The sequence below is a fragment of the Microcaecilia unicolor genome, chromosome 9, assembly GCF_901765095.1.
Source record: "Microcaecilia unicolor chromosome 9, aMicUni1.1, whole genome shotgun sequence".
Taxonomy (NCBI): Eukaryota; Metazoa; Chordata; class Amphibia; order Gymnophiona; family Siphonopidae; genus Microcaecilia; species Microcaecilia unicolor.
Window position 1 is genome coordinate 205,640,284 of NC_044039.1, and position 16,531 is coordinate 205,656,814.

At 45.6% G+C, this 16,531-nt stretch overlaps 1 protein-coding gene across 1 annotated transcript in view; it reads left to right on the forward strand.

Annotated features, from left to right (window-relative positions):
- Positions 1–16,531, forward strand: part of BTBD7 (BTB domain containing 7) — a 143,395-nt gene that overhangs the window by 33,261 nt on the left and 93,603 nt on the right. Inside the window, 2 exon segments of the mRNA XM_030215226.1 lie at positions 13,612–13,764; positions 13,766–13,797. Coding sequence (XP_030071086.1) covers positions 13,718–13,764; positions 13,766–13,797 — 79 coding nt within the window. The 5' untranslated portion in view covers positions 13,612–13,717.

Here is a 16,531-nt window from a genome sequence, read left to right on the forward strand (position 1 = left end):
CGTGGCTGGGTCTTCCAGCACGACAATGACCCAAAACATACAGCCAAGGCAACAAAGGAGTGGCTCAGGAAGAAGCACATTAGGGTCATGGAGTGGCCTAGCCAGTCACCAGACCTTAATCCCATTGAAAACTTATGGAGGGAGCTGAAGCTGCGAGTTGCCAAGCGACAGCCCAGAACTCTAATGATTTAGAGATGATCTGCAAAGAGGAGTGGACCAAAATTCCTCCTGACGTGTGCAAACCTCATCATCAACTACAGAAGACGTCTGACCGCTGTGCTTGCCAACAAGGGTTTTGCCACCAAGTATTAGGTCTTGTTTGCCAGAGGGATTAAATACTTATTTCCCTCTGCAGAATGCAAATAAATTCATATACTTTCCACAATGTGATTTTCCGGATTTAATTTGTGATGTGCTATCTCTCACTGTTACCAATAACCTACCCTTCAATTATGGGCTGCTCATGTCTTTGTCAGTGGGCAAACTTACAAAATCAGCAAGGGATCAAATACTTATTTCCACCACTGTATTATCTACCACAAATGTAGATTGATCATCAACTTTAATATCATTTCCATATACTGTCACTGAAACTTGGTATTCTCCGTTTCCATTTGCTGGTTGGGAACATAACCCACTTGTTTGCATTGGTTTAGCAGGAATCATGGAACGGAAATGAGCAGGTAAGAACGAATTTCACCATAACTCATGTCTGTCTATAGCAGGGGTTCTCAACCCACTCCTTGGAACACGCCTAGACAGTCAGGTTTTCAGGATATCCACCATGAATATGCATGAGATAAATTTGCATACATTATCTCCAGCATATTCAAATAAATCTCATGTATATTCATTGTGAGTATCCAGAAAAACTGACTGGGTATGTCTCGAGGAATGGGTTGAGAACCCCTGGTCTAAAGAAAGCTATTTAGCACAGAAACACATGTTATATTCCATTAACACCCCTTAATAAATCTAGTCCTTAGTGAATAGTTTAAATTCTAGCACGACGCCTTTGCAGTTTTGGTTCCCAAAAAACTGGGAAAACAGATGGAAATATATTCTTTGCACTCCATTTGTGCTACTAATGGCAAAATTCTAATTGTCCACAAGTAGGACAACTCTCCTCATAAGGAAATGTTGGTTTCAAATTTGAGAAACAAATAACAATTCCTACTAAGATAACTAGAAACCACCTAAATGTCTTATCAGGCCCTTGGTTGTCTACATTATCTTTTGATTGTGCCCTGCATTACCAGCTGAGAACCATATTATAATAAACACTGATGCCAAAAAGAGGAGGAAAGAAGAATCTGTGTTTAGCTTTTTATCAAATTTAATAGAAACCAAATTAAAGGGGAACCCCCCCCCCCCCAAATGAGCATTTAAGCTTAAAAAGAGGAATAAAAATTAGGACTGCAAGTTAATCGTGGTTAATCACATGCTGCCTGCCTCCCTCCCTCCCATGCTTCCCCCCCCCCCCCTCCCACCACACACACACACACACACACACACACACACACACTATGAATGGTCCGACATTACTCCTTCCCTTCCCAGACCTGCCCATGGCTCTTCCTTTCCTTCCCCACCCGGTATACCTTTTTAAACTGCAAGTGTACAGCCCTGCAGGCCAGCGGAAGCTGCGTAGGCAAAAGCTGCTTACGGCCTACACTGGGCCTTTCTCTCTGACCCAGCTCACCCCTTCTGACACAGCTTCCTATTTTCAGAAGGAAAGGCCCAGTGCAGGCCTCAGGCAGCCTTTGAGTATGGCTGCCGCTGGCCTGTTGGGCCGAACACTTGCTGTTTAAAAAGGTGTATAGGGTAGGGTGAGGGACCTGATAGCCACAGTCAGGGACGGAAGGGAGAGATGCTGGACAGTCTGAGGGAGGGGGAGGGAATTGAGAGAGAACTGCGGACACCGGGGAGGGGAGGGAAGAAGGGAATTGAGAGAGAACCATGGGCACTGTCGGGGGGGGGGGGGGGGGTTGGGGGAGGGGAGGAAGGGAATTGAGAGAGAATCATGGGGGGTGGGGAGGGAGGGAATTGAGAGAGAACCGGGTGGGAGGGAGGGAAAGGGAATTGAGAGAGAACCACTGGCACCTTGGGGGGGGGAGGGGAATTGAGAGAGAACTGCAGGCACCATGGGGGGGGGGAATTGAAAGAAAACCGTGGGCAGGGCCAAAAGGGGAGGAAATGCTGGACTGTGCACGGAGATGGAGGGAGAAATAGAGATGCAAAACTGAGGAAGAGGGAAGTGGAGGTAAAAGAGAGAGGGAGATATGTTGGGCTCAGAGGGAGGAAGGGGAGAGAGATAGAGATAGTGGACTTAGGGTGGAGGGAAGGAAGAAGAGAGGTGTTGGACTGGGGGGGGGGGGGATGCTGGGAGAGAGGGGACTTGAGGGGAGGAAGGGAGAAACAGTTGGACCTGGAGGTGGGAGAAAAGAAGATGTTGGGCTTTTAATCAGCGGCACAGCTTTGGAAGGGGCCCGGGGCCCCTGCAAAGCTTCACCCACTTCTTCCTCTTATTGCCTCAGGAGCGAGGAAATCAGCAGCATTCCTTCAGCCACCGACACTTGTACTCCCCAAGCATACTCAGTTTGTGCATGAACTGAGCATGCTCGGGGAACAGCGGCATCAGCAACTGGAGGCACCCCGCAGACTTCCTTGTTCCTGATTCAGTACAAGGAGGAAGGGGGCGGCTTTGGCACTTGATTTCTTCTGCTGGCAGGGCTTCGGCATCCCCACCAGCAATGTGGTGAGGAGGGAGAGGAAATGCATATCTTCCCCAGTACCCCCGTCCCCCTCCAAAAGACTGAAATGCAGCGCTAATAAAAACCCCTCTCCTCAAATCTTTTGAGGCTTTTCATCTTTATTACTGCAGGGGTTTGTTTTTCCACAAACAGCATATTTTATATTTTTATGTGTATGAGGCACTACTGCTTTAAAATGAAGTGGGTAGGGGAATTTATACTTTTGTCAGTATTACATCAGTATATAACAATCCTAAATTCTGAGGTGAAACAGTAAGTCAGTGTTTTATTTGTGATAGCAGGTTTTGTCAGAGAACTTATAAGTCTTGAGCCAATTGAAGGCTTCTAATGAAGGTAAAGCCCCTATGGGCTGATTATGTATTTCAGGGTCTTTAAAATTTGGTACTTCAAGGTAAGTTGTTTTCCAGACCAGCACAGCATTAAGACAAGTGGGTGTCTGTTGTTGGTTATTGACTATTAAATATGATCACTTGTGGGGAGGGGTAATTCAACAAGAAGCCACCCAGTTTTAGGTGGCAAGAAAAAGTCATAAATTGGCATTTATTGTAGTCATTAACACACATAAATGACTAGCAGAAAACTATGTGCCATGCTTTGCTGGAGTGTACTTTGCTGATGAGCATGCAAAGTGGCAGAGTTTGAGCGGCGCGCAAATGTACATGTGTAAAATATAGATTTATTATCATTTGTACGTGTTAGTGCAGGGGTAGGCAACTCCGGTCCCCGAGAGCTGCAGGCAGGTCAGGTTTTCAGGATATTCACAATGAATATGCAGGAGATAGATTTGCAAGCACTGCCTCCATGGTATGCAAATCTATCTCCTGCATATTCATTGTGGATATCCTGAAAACCTGACCTGCCTGCGGCTCTCGAGGACTGGAATTGCCTACCTCTGCACTAGGCTACTCCTCCACTGGCAACATTCCATGTGGAGGCAATGTGATAGCGCAGGCTTCTTTTTCTATGAGTCTGATGTCCTGCACATACGTTCAGGACGTCAGACTCACAGAAACAGAAGCCTGCGCGGTCACGTTGCTGATCTGCAAGGGCAGGCTTCTATATGGAATGTTGCTAGTGGAATAGCAACATTAACATTCCATGTAGAATCTCAAATAGTAGCAACAGAATCTCAACAGTAGCAACATTCCATCTAGAATCTCCAATAGTAGCAACAGAATCTCCAACAGTAGCCAACATTCCATGTTCCACTGCACTAACCACTAGGCGAGGGGTAGGCAACTGCGGTCCTCGAGAGCCGCAGGCATGTCAGGTTTTCAGGATAGCCACAATGAATATGCAGGAGATAGATTTGCAAGCACTGCCTCCATGGTGTGCAAATCTATCTCCTGCATATTCATTGTGGCTATCCTGAAAACCTGACCTGCCTGCGGCTCTCGAGGACCGCAGTTGCCTACCCCTGTGTTAGTGCATACATTTAGACACTGTAAGCTTAGTGTAAGTGGTCATGCCCCGATCTATGTGTGTTCTCTGCTTGTATTCTGTAAAGAAAAGTAGGCCCTATAACTAGAGAGAAAACTAACAACTTATAGCAGCAGCTTCAGAGAGCATTTTCCATCTCACAGATAGGCTGCAGAGAATACCTTCTCCTGCTTCCACCCACCCTACCCCTCTACCCACCCACCCCTAGAGTGACATGTCTTATATAACCTCCCTATCAACCCACTCATTACTTTACCTCACCCATTTCTATTCTTCTATCACCTTCTCCCACTACTCCAACCAGAGTTACACCTAATCACACTGACCACCCTTCAACATCTTCTGTCCTTCTGTGACTGTTCTCTTGTGCTTGACTGCTTAAATATTTTAAATTTAAATGCTTTACTTTTTGTCTATTAGATTGTAAGCTCTTTGAGCAGGGACTGTCTTTCTTCTGTGTTTGTACAGCGCTGCGTACACTTTGTAGCGCTCTAGAAATGTTAAATAGTAGTAGTAGTAACTAGGGCCTATAGTAGCCGTCCTGTTGTAGAGTTACCCTCCACGTATCCATCAAAGTCTTTTGTTTTCTATAGGAATCAAATATTCACATGGAAACTACGAGGGTCTTTTATTAAGGCGAGCTAAAATTGTGGGCACGCTAAACGTTAGAGATGCCAGTTCATTCCTATGGGCGTCTCTAACGTTTAGCGCACCCACAAATTTAGCGCATGCCAAAAACATGAGCGTGCCTTAGTAAAAGACCTTCTACGTTAAGACGGTGGTTACAGTGGGGAAGCAGGATAAAGGGGAAAGAGATTAATTACATAGTAACATAGTAGATGACGGCAGAAAAAGACCTGCACGGTCCATCCAGTCTGCCCAACAAGATAACTCATATGTGCTAATTTTGTGTATACCCTACTTTGATTTGTACCTGTGTTCTTCAGGGCACAGACCATATAAGTCTGCCCAGCACTATCCCCGCCTCCCAACCACTGGCTCTGGCACAGACCGTATAAGTCTGCCCAGCACTATCCCTGCCTCCCAACCACCAGCTCCGCCTCCCAACCACTGGCTCTGGCACAGACCGTATAAGTCTGCCCAGCACTATCCCTGCCTCCCAACCTCCAGTCCTGCCTCCCACCACTGGCTCTGGCACAGATCGTATAAGTCTGCTAAGCACTATCCCCACCTCCCAACCACCAGCCCCGCCTCCCAACCACCGGCTCTGGCACAGACCGTATAAGTCTGCCCAGCACTATCCCTGCCTCCCACCACCGGCTCTGGTACAGACCGTATAAGTCTGCCCAGCACTATCCCCGCCTCCCAACCACCTGATTTGTAAAATAGAAATACATTATTGAAAGGAAGAAACAATATAATCAGTGTTACAAAACGGATATTCATTAGATTAATACTTTTTATTTTTTTTTCCACATTTAACTCGTCTAGTTAAAGGAATGTTAACTTTTGGCTTTGCAGAGATGCAAAGATGGAGTAAATTTAGGCTGCTTCTGTGTTTTGAAAGAATATAACCCTATCAGCGTTTACAGGCGGTGCAGAAAACAGATGTGTGAATTATAATGTTTACCGTGTTGTGCAGATCTGGTTTTATAACAATGTGGGTGGTTTCTTAACCACATATTATGCCAGGAAATAGTTTGGAAGAAACATGAGGACAAAAAAATCCAAGTTGTGTATGCATACAGATTTCCTTTGCACTGGTTGGTGGCAGTAGTTGTCAAGTTAGAAAAAGCAGATATCCATTATGTTTGCTGGGCATTTTTTTGTTGAATGATTTTATCCATAAGGTTTAGCAGCCTTTCATCAGCTAGACTTGGATTACCCTGCTAGCTTTGATTATAAATTTGAAGCGAGAGATTATATATTGTTTGCGTTAAAAGAAATCTGGGTTTCCATATTGTGGTCTGAAATTTTCATCTTTTGATATAAGAGCGTTGTGCTTTTTTCGTTTCTTTTGCTTTTTCCCTCCATATGAAAACTTACTTTTCAAGGTTGTGTTATTTTGATGATATCATTCAAAAATTAATAAAGATAAGGTTTTTTTAAAAAATGTGTGTTGGGTACACGGTTGCATTGGGCTTACAAATGGTCCTGTCTTCTTGCTGGAGTACTCAAAATGATATTTGTTTTTAACAGACTACTGAGGCTATGTGTTGATGTGTTTTACTTTTGTGTTTGCTGGTTCTTCAGAAATAATAATAATAATGATAATAATAAGTAAATCTGTCATTTGTCTCACGTGCCTAATTTTGTGAAGCCAATCATTGTTGAACATTTCCAGGCAGTCCATCTTGCAGGAAAGTTGTTCCCTAGCTCAAGAGAGCAAATTGGCGTATAGATATGACAGCCCTTACTTACAGTGGCTTGACAAATTTGGGTGTAATTACTATTAAGGGTACAAAGTATTGAAAGCCTGTTTAAGGTAATCTGACCATCTATAAGTTTGCCGAATGACAGACTGAAATATTCTCCATGGTGTTTAGTAGTATAACTCCTGTCTTACAGTGGGAAGGTTTATTAAAACATTGGTGAAGTAATTTATTTAAATAGGTTTGTAAGTTTAGGGGAATAAAAGCTCTGAGCACTCAGGAGCTGATGCTCAAAACTAACCAGTGCTAAAAATAGGTTAGCACAGGTTTGCACAGACATTGTGTGCTTCTATTGGTTTCAACATGGATGCTGAAACCATTAGCACAGGCCATGTTAAATGCGTTTATTACTTACCCCGTAGCTATTCCCCCCCCCCCCCCCCCCCCCAACAAAGTTTCTCAATCCTGTTTAGCATTCAAACTTTTTGCACCAGGTCTGGGACAGTATTACAAAGGTTGGTTGAGAGGAAAGGTATCTGGTGTCCCCTTTCGCTCCCACCAACATGACCACACTGCTTCGCTGGCCTCCTGACCCATTTTGAGCATTGGCCCCTTCCCCCTGTGTTAAAAATACAGGTGATCCAGTGGCCTGCCCATCTCCCTGGCTGGCTGGCTGCCTGCCTCCCTCCCTCCCTCTCGTCACAAATCCGAGAGGCTCATTTTCAAAGCACTTAGCCTCCCAAAGTTCCATAGAAACCTATGGAACTTAGCCTCCCAAAGTGCTTTGAAAATATGCCTCCTAGTGATCCAGTGGCCTGGCCTGCCTCGCCTGGTGGACCTCCCCCCCACTAGGCTAGGCCAGGGCCCAGCAACGCTAGGTCTTCCCTCTAACCTTGAAGAAAACAGGAGCGATGCCCACTCACTCCTGCTTCTTTGAGTGCCATCTTGAAAATGGCATTGCATTGCACAGGACTGGGTGACACCATTTTCAAGATGGCGCCCAGAGAAACAGGAGTGAGTGGGCATCGCTCGTGCTTTCTACAAGGTATGGGGGTCTGGAGGATGAGTTAGGCCTCCACTAGACTACCAGGCCAAGGTGACTGGGAGAGCCAGGCCAGACGGGCCTATCTGGCGGTGGGGCCACTGGACCATTGAGACTGGAGGTGGGGGAACAATCAGAACTTTTTCTTTTTCTTTTTTTTTTTTTTTAAAGGCTGGAGTAAGGGTGAGGTCAGATCGGTATGGGTGCTGCTTGACAACAGGGATATGTTGGTGGAAGCAGGGGTGGATGAGAAGAGGTGTCAGGTTGGGTTGGGGGGGGGGGTGTTTTGTTATTTTTAAATTTAATGTCAACTTTCTTGTCAGTGCCAAGCCAATTACCACTTTGACATTAAAGTTGACGTTTTTTGTGCTGATCAGCAGATTTGCTATAGTTCTAATACAACATGATTTTGCATGCTCATTATTTTTTTAGCATGCCACTGCAATTTTGCTGTGCTAGATTCATGGTCGAGTTTCCCTCTACTTCAAGACTTTGAGCATCGGCCCTTCAGATAGCTTCTATGCAAGTCTCTCTCATGAATATACATTGTGGATATCTTGAAAATATGACTGGGAAGCCCCCAGGACAGGTTTGGGAGCCACTGATGCAGGCTAAAGAGGTGTCTTGTTCTTGTCTGTGTCCTGTCATTGCTTCAAAGAACATCAAGCTGGTACTCTGGGACCTCCTACTTACCTGTTCACTGATGCTGCCTAGAGACAGGAATCTTCAGTGTGGGGGGGGGGGGGATAGTAGATACAGTGTCCTGTCACCAGTGAGGGCACACCTTTACTCTCTTACTTTTCCTTATTAATTTAGACTGTCCTTCTATACGCAAATGCTTGTACTTTAAACCTTGTCTGTACCTGCAATATCTGGTTCACCTATAAATAAGAGAACAAAAAGAGGTGGAAGAAGGATATTCAAGGGAATCAGACAAAAATGAAGTCCAAGCTTCTAAATATTCTTCAACAATCCAACAGGGGTATGTACATCTGGGTCCATATAAGGCATAAACAATCCTGACCCTACACAGGCTATGTTTCGGCATGAAACCTTCCTCGGGGGTCACCAATACAGGCAAAAGTACTGCCCAGGACACATTTTTATCTGATTTGATACACTAGACTTTTCTCTCTTGACGTACTCTGGTAGTGAGTGGAGGAGTGGCCTAGTGGTTAGGGTGGTGGACTTTGATCCTGGAGAACTGAGGAACTGAGTTGGATTCCCACTTCAGGCACAGGCAGCTCCTTGTGACTCTGGGCAAGTCACTTAACCCTCCATTGCCCCATGTAAGCCGCATTGAGCCTGCCATGAGTGGGAAAGCGCGGGGTACAAATGTAACAAAAATAAAATAGATACTATTGGAGATTCTACATGGAATATTGCTACTATTGGAGATTCTACATGGAATGTTGCTATTCCACTAGCAACATTCCATGTAGAAGGCTGCGCAGGCTTCTGTTTCTGTGAGTCTGACGTCCTGCACGTACGTGTAGGACATCAGACTCGCGCGGCCACATTGGTGATCTGAAAGGGCCGACTTCTACATGGAATGTTGCTAGTGGAATAGCAACATTCCATGTAGAATCTCAATAGTAGCACAGTGGAGGAGTGGCCTAATGGTTTTTGGTCCTGGGGAACTGAGGAACTCAGTTCGATTCCCACCTCAGGCACAGGCAGCTCCTTGTGACTCTGGGCAAGTCACTTAACCCTCCATTACCCCATGTAAGCCGCATTGAGCCTGCCATGAGTGGGAAAGCGCAGGGTACAAAATGTAACAAAAATAATATTCTCCATTCCCCCCCCCCCCCCCCCCACTACCACCACCAAAAGCTGGTGATTTATAAAACTACTACTACTACTTATCATTTCTATAGCGCTAAAAGGCATACGTAGCGCTGTACACCATACACAAAAAAGACAGTCCCTGCTCAAAGAGCTTACAATCTAGATGTCCCTGCTTGTATGGGGAAAGCTATTCATAAATATATATATATATATATATATATATATATATATATATATATATATATATATATATATATATATATATATATATCTCCCGGAAATGTTTTCAGAAATTTGTTACCTAGAAGAATGTAAAGCGTATTTTGGTGGCTATATTGCAATGCTTCTCTGAAAATAAGGCAACATTCTAGCCAAATATGTTTAAATTTTCTACTTTAACTTGAAGCTTAAATTGTAAGTTATAGTTAGGATTCTGTTTTATAAGATTCCGCATACATAGCTTTCTTTTTCTTTTTCAATATCTAAAGATATCTGACCATCCTTATATTGTTCTCATGCTATATTTAAAAATAAAGGTTCTGGAAAGCACAGGGGATATTTACTTCTGCTTGCATAGTTTTTTTGCACACTTCAGAATGTCGTAGCATGATATTTTTGTACAATGTGCTTTTAAAGTTGTTCTCAAGGTATAATGATGCAAAGAGTAATGAATATTCATAGAACCCTGTAGACATTAAAGTTTGACTTAAAAAAAATAATTTGCCTTTTCCTTAGCGTCCCTCCGGACCGGTCCAGGGGGTTGGACTGATGGGTTGTGCACGCCTTCCAGCAGGTGGAGACTGAGAAACTTCTGACTCTAGAGAGCCAATAAGAGCCCTGGCCATGTGACCAGTCTCAGTCTCCAGCAGGCAGTAGAAGGTAAGCCCATTAGTCTCTCTCTTTCTCTACTTAAAAAAAAATTACCCGTCTGTGCCCGGGGAATCCAGCATAGAGGCTAGGAAGAGAGCAATTTTTTCATCTCCAGCCTCTGGGGTGCTAAATCGGGGAGGGGGGTCCCGGGTCCCTCCTCATCTCCCTTTGGTGCAGGGAAAGGCTAACCCTTCTGAGGAAAGATGTTTAGTCTTTGGGAGAGGCAGCCACTTTCGCTTTTGATTGGGGAAAAAAAAAAGCACCATTTGTTAACTTTCCTCTCCCCCAGGCACAAACAAGCAAGCAGCTCCGTTGTGCTGCACTGATTTGTGAGCCTGCTTCAGTTCCTCTCGTCTTTCGGCTCCTGTTTTGGGGGAAAAAAACCCTGTGGCACGAACGAGCAAGCAGCTCCGCCGGGATGGCTGGTTTCTTTTCAGCTGTCTCTCTTCCTCGCGTTCAGCGTCGGCTGCATTTGTAAAAAAAAAAAAGAACAAACTTCACAGGGGCGCAGAGCGAACAATGCTGTGGCAGAGAAGTTAAAGCGTTGTGCTGTGTGCCAGCGCAGGGGAGTAGGTTCGCTCGGGGCGTGTAAATTTTGCACCGCGATTGCTGTACCAGAGCCGCCCCTTCCCCCGAACACTTCGCAGGCTGCGCCTGTCTTAGCGGCTTCCTGTTCATCTGCGGAGCTGGCTGGCCCGTCGGGTGTGGCAGGGAAGTCGGCCATCTTGCCTGCAACTTCAGCCTCTGCAGCCCTTGAACGGGCTTGCTTAACGAAGAGAGGTTATTTCGCTCCGGTGATTTCAACCATGCTCTGGTCGCGTCGGTCTACGTCCCTGAATTATATTCGTACCTGGAGGATTTTTGAGACTTGGTGTGCAGGTGGTGGTATTTCTCCCCTCCGGGCTTCGGTGGTGGAGATTTTGTGCAGCGTGGCTTTGATAAAGGCTTGTCTCTCTCATCCTGTAAACGGGCCCGCTGCTCCAGTATGGGGGGAGGAAGCCGCCTCCCGCGAATAGCCAGGACTTCACAAAACTGCCACCAGGAAATACTTCAAAACATTCCTTTATTTTCCAGATTCATAAACAAAACTTCACTCCAGAGTAGAGACTTGCTTCTCAGGCAGGGCGGTTCTGTCTTGCTTAGTACATCAGCCAATTACACAAAGACTTTGCCCCCTTCCCTGAGGGGAATGCAAGAGCCCTTTGGAAATCCCTGCTTTTTTTGTCCCAGCCAGTAACCAACAAATAGTACTTGTCCCACAAGCAGGATTTCCCCTCAAGACAGTTAATCACCAAGCAGCCTTTACTTCCAGGAGGTGCAATACTTTTGGGACTTCCTCAAACCCAAGGTATTTCAGCCTGCATTGCTCCTCTCCTCCTGAACTGAACCCCTCTTCCCACCAGACAGCCCTCCTTCATAAACAAGCCTTCCAACTTCAGAGGTTCTCAAAATAATCAGGTTTCACAAAAGAAAAACAGGCTTCTCTACTTAAGCAGGGTTTAAGCCAAAATAAATTCCAAAATCATGTAGGTTTCCAAACCTTCAGGGGCTCCTTCCTCAGCTCTCAAGCTCCCATTTCATTCTCCTCCTTCCCCTGCTCAGGCTGATTAATTCCCTCTTCCATCCAATCCTCCTCCTGCTTCTCAGCCCACCCCACCCTATTACAGGTGGGCACCATGATATACTGATTGCTGGTCCCAGGAACTGACTCCTTCATTCACCCTCCCTCTTGTGGTCAGAGACGGTATATGGCCAGCTTGCCTATCCCCTGGGATCTCACTGCTAGGACTGAAAATGCATTCTGGGAATGTAGTTCATGGTTTTGCTGCTTCACTCTATACATCGGGGATGTAGCCTTGTCACAGTCCCTTAAGATACAGGTGGCATCACTGTCCTGTTTCCGAGGCCAGGTGCGAGGTACGTCGTTGGCTACTCTTCCTGACATTTCGCATTTTGTGAAAGGGGTCAGCCTTCTTCCTCCACCAGTCAGGACTGCCTTTCCAGCTTGGGATCTCAACCTGGTGCTTTCCGCACTGACGAGTCCTCCCTTTGAGCCGTTGTCTTCTTGTTCCCTTAAGGACTTCTCTTAAGACCGTGTTTTTGGTGGCCATTTCTTCTGCTCGGAGAGTCTCGGAGCTGCAAGCCTTTTTCTGTAGGCCTCCGTTTTTGGAGTTTCTAAGGAGCACGTGGTTTTGCGCCCAGTGCCTTCTTTCTTACCTAAGGTACTGTCACGGTTTCATCTCTCCCAGTCGGTCTTCCTTCCTGTCCTGGGGTCTTCCTCAGGTATGGGGTCTCAGAGTTAGTTGCGTACGTTGGGTATTAAGAGAGTTCTTAAACGCTATCTGAGGGTTACTGATGACTTTCAGCGCACGGATCGTCTGTTTGTACTCCACTCTGGTTAGCGTAAAGGTTTGGCCGCCTCTAAGCCCACTATTTCTTGGCAGCTCAAAGAGATGATAGCTTCTGCTTATGTGCTTGACGGGAGAACGGTCCCGGAAGGTGTTAAGGCTCACTCCACAAGGGGACAAGCAGCTTCTTGGGTGGAGCGATTCTTGGTGCCACCCACAGACATTTGTAAGGCGGCGACATGAGCCTCGCTGCATTCCTTTTCTAGACACTATAGACTGGATGTACAGTGTCGGCAGGAGGTGATTTTTGCAACTCGAGTGCTCACAGTGGGTTTGCTGGGTCCCTCCTTTAGGTCTACTGCTTTGCTTCCCATCAGTCCAACCCTGGGCCGGTCCAGAGGACACTAAGGAAGGAGAAATTAGACCTTACCTACTAATTTGCTTTCCTTTAGTCCCTCCGGCCCCCGTGTTCTTTGAAGAGTGATTGTTTGTACATAGTTCCGGAGTTCTACGACGGAGTTGCTCTGCGAGTTGACAGTTCATTTATTTATTATTAAAAAAACAAACAAAATGAAACAAAACCCTGTTAAGCCATACCAATTCTCCTTGGCGGAGTTGTTGGTGAGCTTTGCTGCACAGCTTTGCCATCCTTCAAGCGCGGTTTATGACTGCTTGGCTGCTTAGATTCCACAGGCCACAGAAGGTTGGGTCTTTCTCTTCTTTTCTGCTTTGTTAGTTAAATACTGAGGCTAGGGTCGCATGGCCAGGGCTCTTATTGTCTCTCTAGAGTCAGAAGTTTCTCAGTCTCCACCTGCTGGAAGGTGTGCACAACCCATCAGTCCAACCCTGGGCCGGTCCAGAGGGACTAAAGGAAAGCAAATTAACAGGTAAGGTCTAATTTCTCCTTATACGGTGCGGTTGTACTTTTGTTAATTTGTTCATTTTGTCAGGACAGGTTAGAACTAATTAAATACAAAATGCTTCAACTTTCAATATTATGTATGCTTAATTTTCAGGAATGGATGAGTGGAATCTGCTGGATCCAGGACTGAGGGTTCAAAACGGATCATGGGACTGTACGCAGAAGATCCTGCAGGCTGGGATGCCTGAGTGACTGAAAACATGGGTGCTAATGCATCTAACTACCCACATTCGTGTTCCCCAAGGGTAGGGGAAACTTGCAGACACAGCAACATTTATAGGTAATTTGTTAACTTCTTACATTAAATAAGACCAAAGCTGTCATGCTAATAGCATAGAGGACCTTTTACTAAAGCTTAACATTTGCTAACAGAATTAGTGTTTTACTAAGGTGTGGCAGGCCTAACATGGGCCTACCGCAGGATGTGCTGAGGCATCCCACAGTAGTTTGGCCGTCAGCATGTGCTACTCCCACGGTAAAATATTTTAAATTTTTATGCCACAGGAGGCGTGTCTGGGGAGGGCATAGAGTAGGTGTGCCTGCGCTAATTGGGTAGTGCGGGTACATTGCCGCACGCTACACGTTTATCACAGGAGCCCTTATCGCCTCCTAATTAGGTGCCGGTAAGGGCTCCCGGCGGTAATGGCCATGCGCTAATGGGGAAATTAGCGCAATGACCATTTTTCAGCCTTGCTAGAAAGTGGCCGGAGCATATGCAATCCCATGCACCGATTGCAGCGCTGGCCACTTTCTAACGTGGCTTAGTAAAAGGACCCCTAAATGCTTAGAAGCCTGTAGGTATAAAGTGGGCTTCTTAGCATTTAGCTCTTGCTAAGCTTTAGTAAAAGGACTCCTTAGTGAAAAATAATTTCCTTAAAAGACGATATAATCTGAATTCAAAAGTGACTCCTTAAAATACTTGGTTGTTTCGGATTGTCGTTAAGATTCTGATTCTTCTGAGCAGTTGATGTTTTATGCGCACTATTTTTACCAGTGGCGTAGCTATGGCCCCCCCAAATTGGCTCTGGGGCCCCTGTTTGGCTGACAGGGGTCCCAACCCCCACCAGCTAAAGAGTTTGTTCCGTGCTGGTCTCACATTGCCTGGTTCCCTGTCCTGCTTTCAGTCACTGTGCACACTTGTTTTAATGAAACTGAGCATTCTCAAGCATGCTCAATTTTCATTAAAACCAGTATGCACAGCGCCTAAAAACAGAACAGGGCACCAGGCAATGTGAGACCAGTGTGGGACAAATGCTTTAGCTGGTGGGAGCTGGGGACTCCCACCAGCTAAGGTATCTTCGCAGTGGCGGGGGGGGGGGGGGGGCATGGAGACGGTAACTTCCACGGGGGGGGGGCGAGGTGTCGGCAGGGAGGTGGGCCAAAATGTGCCCCCCTTTTGGGTCCTGCCCCCCCTCCGTTGAGGTCTGGCTACGCCCCTGATTGCTGCCTGGTTTTCTGCTATTTCCCACCTACAGCACAGCACTCTCTGCACCACCCCTCCGCTGGTGGCCTAATATTTGAGGATCTTGTTAAACAGGATTGAACTGAAGACATCTTTTGAGCTGAAATCTCTTGGTGTGATAGCAGAGGTTTGCAGCAGTCTCTGGGGTTTGAATGCATCACTACTTTGGTTGTAGCCTACAGCTTTTCTGCAGATGCAAGAGGGCCAATTCAACAAAATAGCCTTTATTTATTTTCCAAAATGAAGATTTTGACAGCTGAATATTTGAAAGCATTTGCCTCAAAACTCACAGGATGTCAGCAGCGTTAAGTATTGTAAATGCCTTCAGTATGATGTAGAAGAAAGGATCCTTTGACCTGGGTAGTAAAAATGAATGATTATAACAAATTGGATTTTCATGTAAATCGAATTTAAATGTGGTTTAAAATAAATACTAAACATGTCTAATTTTTAAAAAATAATATAGTTACAATTACATCTTATCACAAACATAGTAAACCTACACTTAAAGAGCCCTTTGCTAAAATGCATTAGGCAGCCAAGCAAAAATTAGTATATGCTAGCAGTTAATGCGGTGGCTTGATAAAGTGCACGCTAATCACTGCTTCCTTTTCATCAGCTCCGTTGTTCTGCACAAGTGGGTGTTATCCCCTCCTACCAGCAGATGGAGGTAGAGGAAAAAAAAACTGACTTTTGCCAGTGATCTCATCAGTATTAGTTGGTGGTGGTCTCTGGAAAGATCTAGTGTTTGTCTACCTCAGCATATGGTAAGTCATGACGTCTGGTGTTAGAGGCCCGGGCAATGGCTCCTGAAGAAATTTGTAGGGCAGCAACTTGGTCATTGCGCCATTTATTTGTTAAGCATTACAGATTGGACGTGGCAGCCAGGGTCCATTCAGACTTTGGCAGAGCTGTCATTAAAGGGGGCCTTGTCTTCTCCACCCAGTAGATCTGCTTCAGTACATCCCACTTGAGTAGAACAATGGAGCTGCTGCTAAGGAAGGAGAAATTGTCTTACCTGATAATTTTCTTTCCTTTAGCCAGCTACATTGTTTCTGCAACCTGCCTTCAGAAGGACTGGGCCCCCCGACTCTGGATGTACTCTTCAATTTCCCTTTCAGTGTAAGAAAGGTAAAATGTAGAGAGTCAGATCACAAGTGTTACAATTTCCACCAATATGGGTCTCCCGTGATATAGCTATATCCTGGAGTATGTAGGGTATCAAGTGCCACTCTGTGGTGTGCAGGATTGTGAGAGTGCCACTCTGGTGTTACGCTTGCATGCTGTTCGTTGCAGCTCCTGTGGTTAATGGTGCATAGGTTCATTTAAAAAGGGACCTTCTGCTACTTTGGCAGGTGAATACTGGATCTTTCCAGGGAGCACCACCAGCTAATACTGGTGAGGTCACTGATAAACTTAGGTTTTTTTTTTTCTCTACCTCCATCTGCTGATAGGAGGGGGATGACACCCACCTGAGCAGAACAGTGTAGTTGACTAAAGGAAAGAAAATTATTAGGTAAGACATGATTTAGATTTATTATTTTTAACCTGC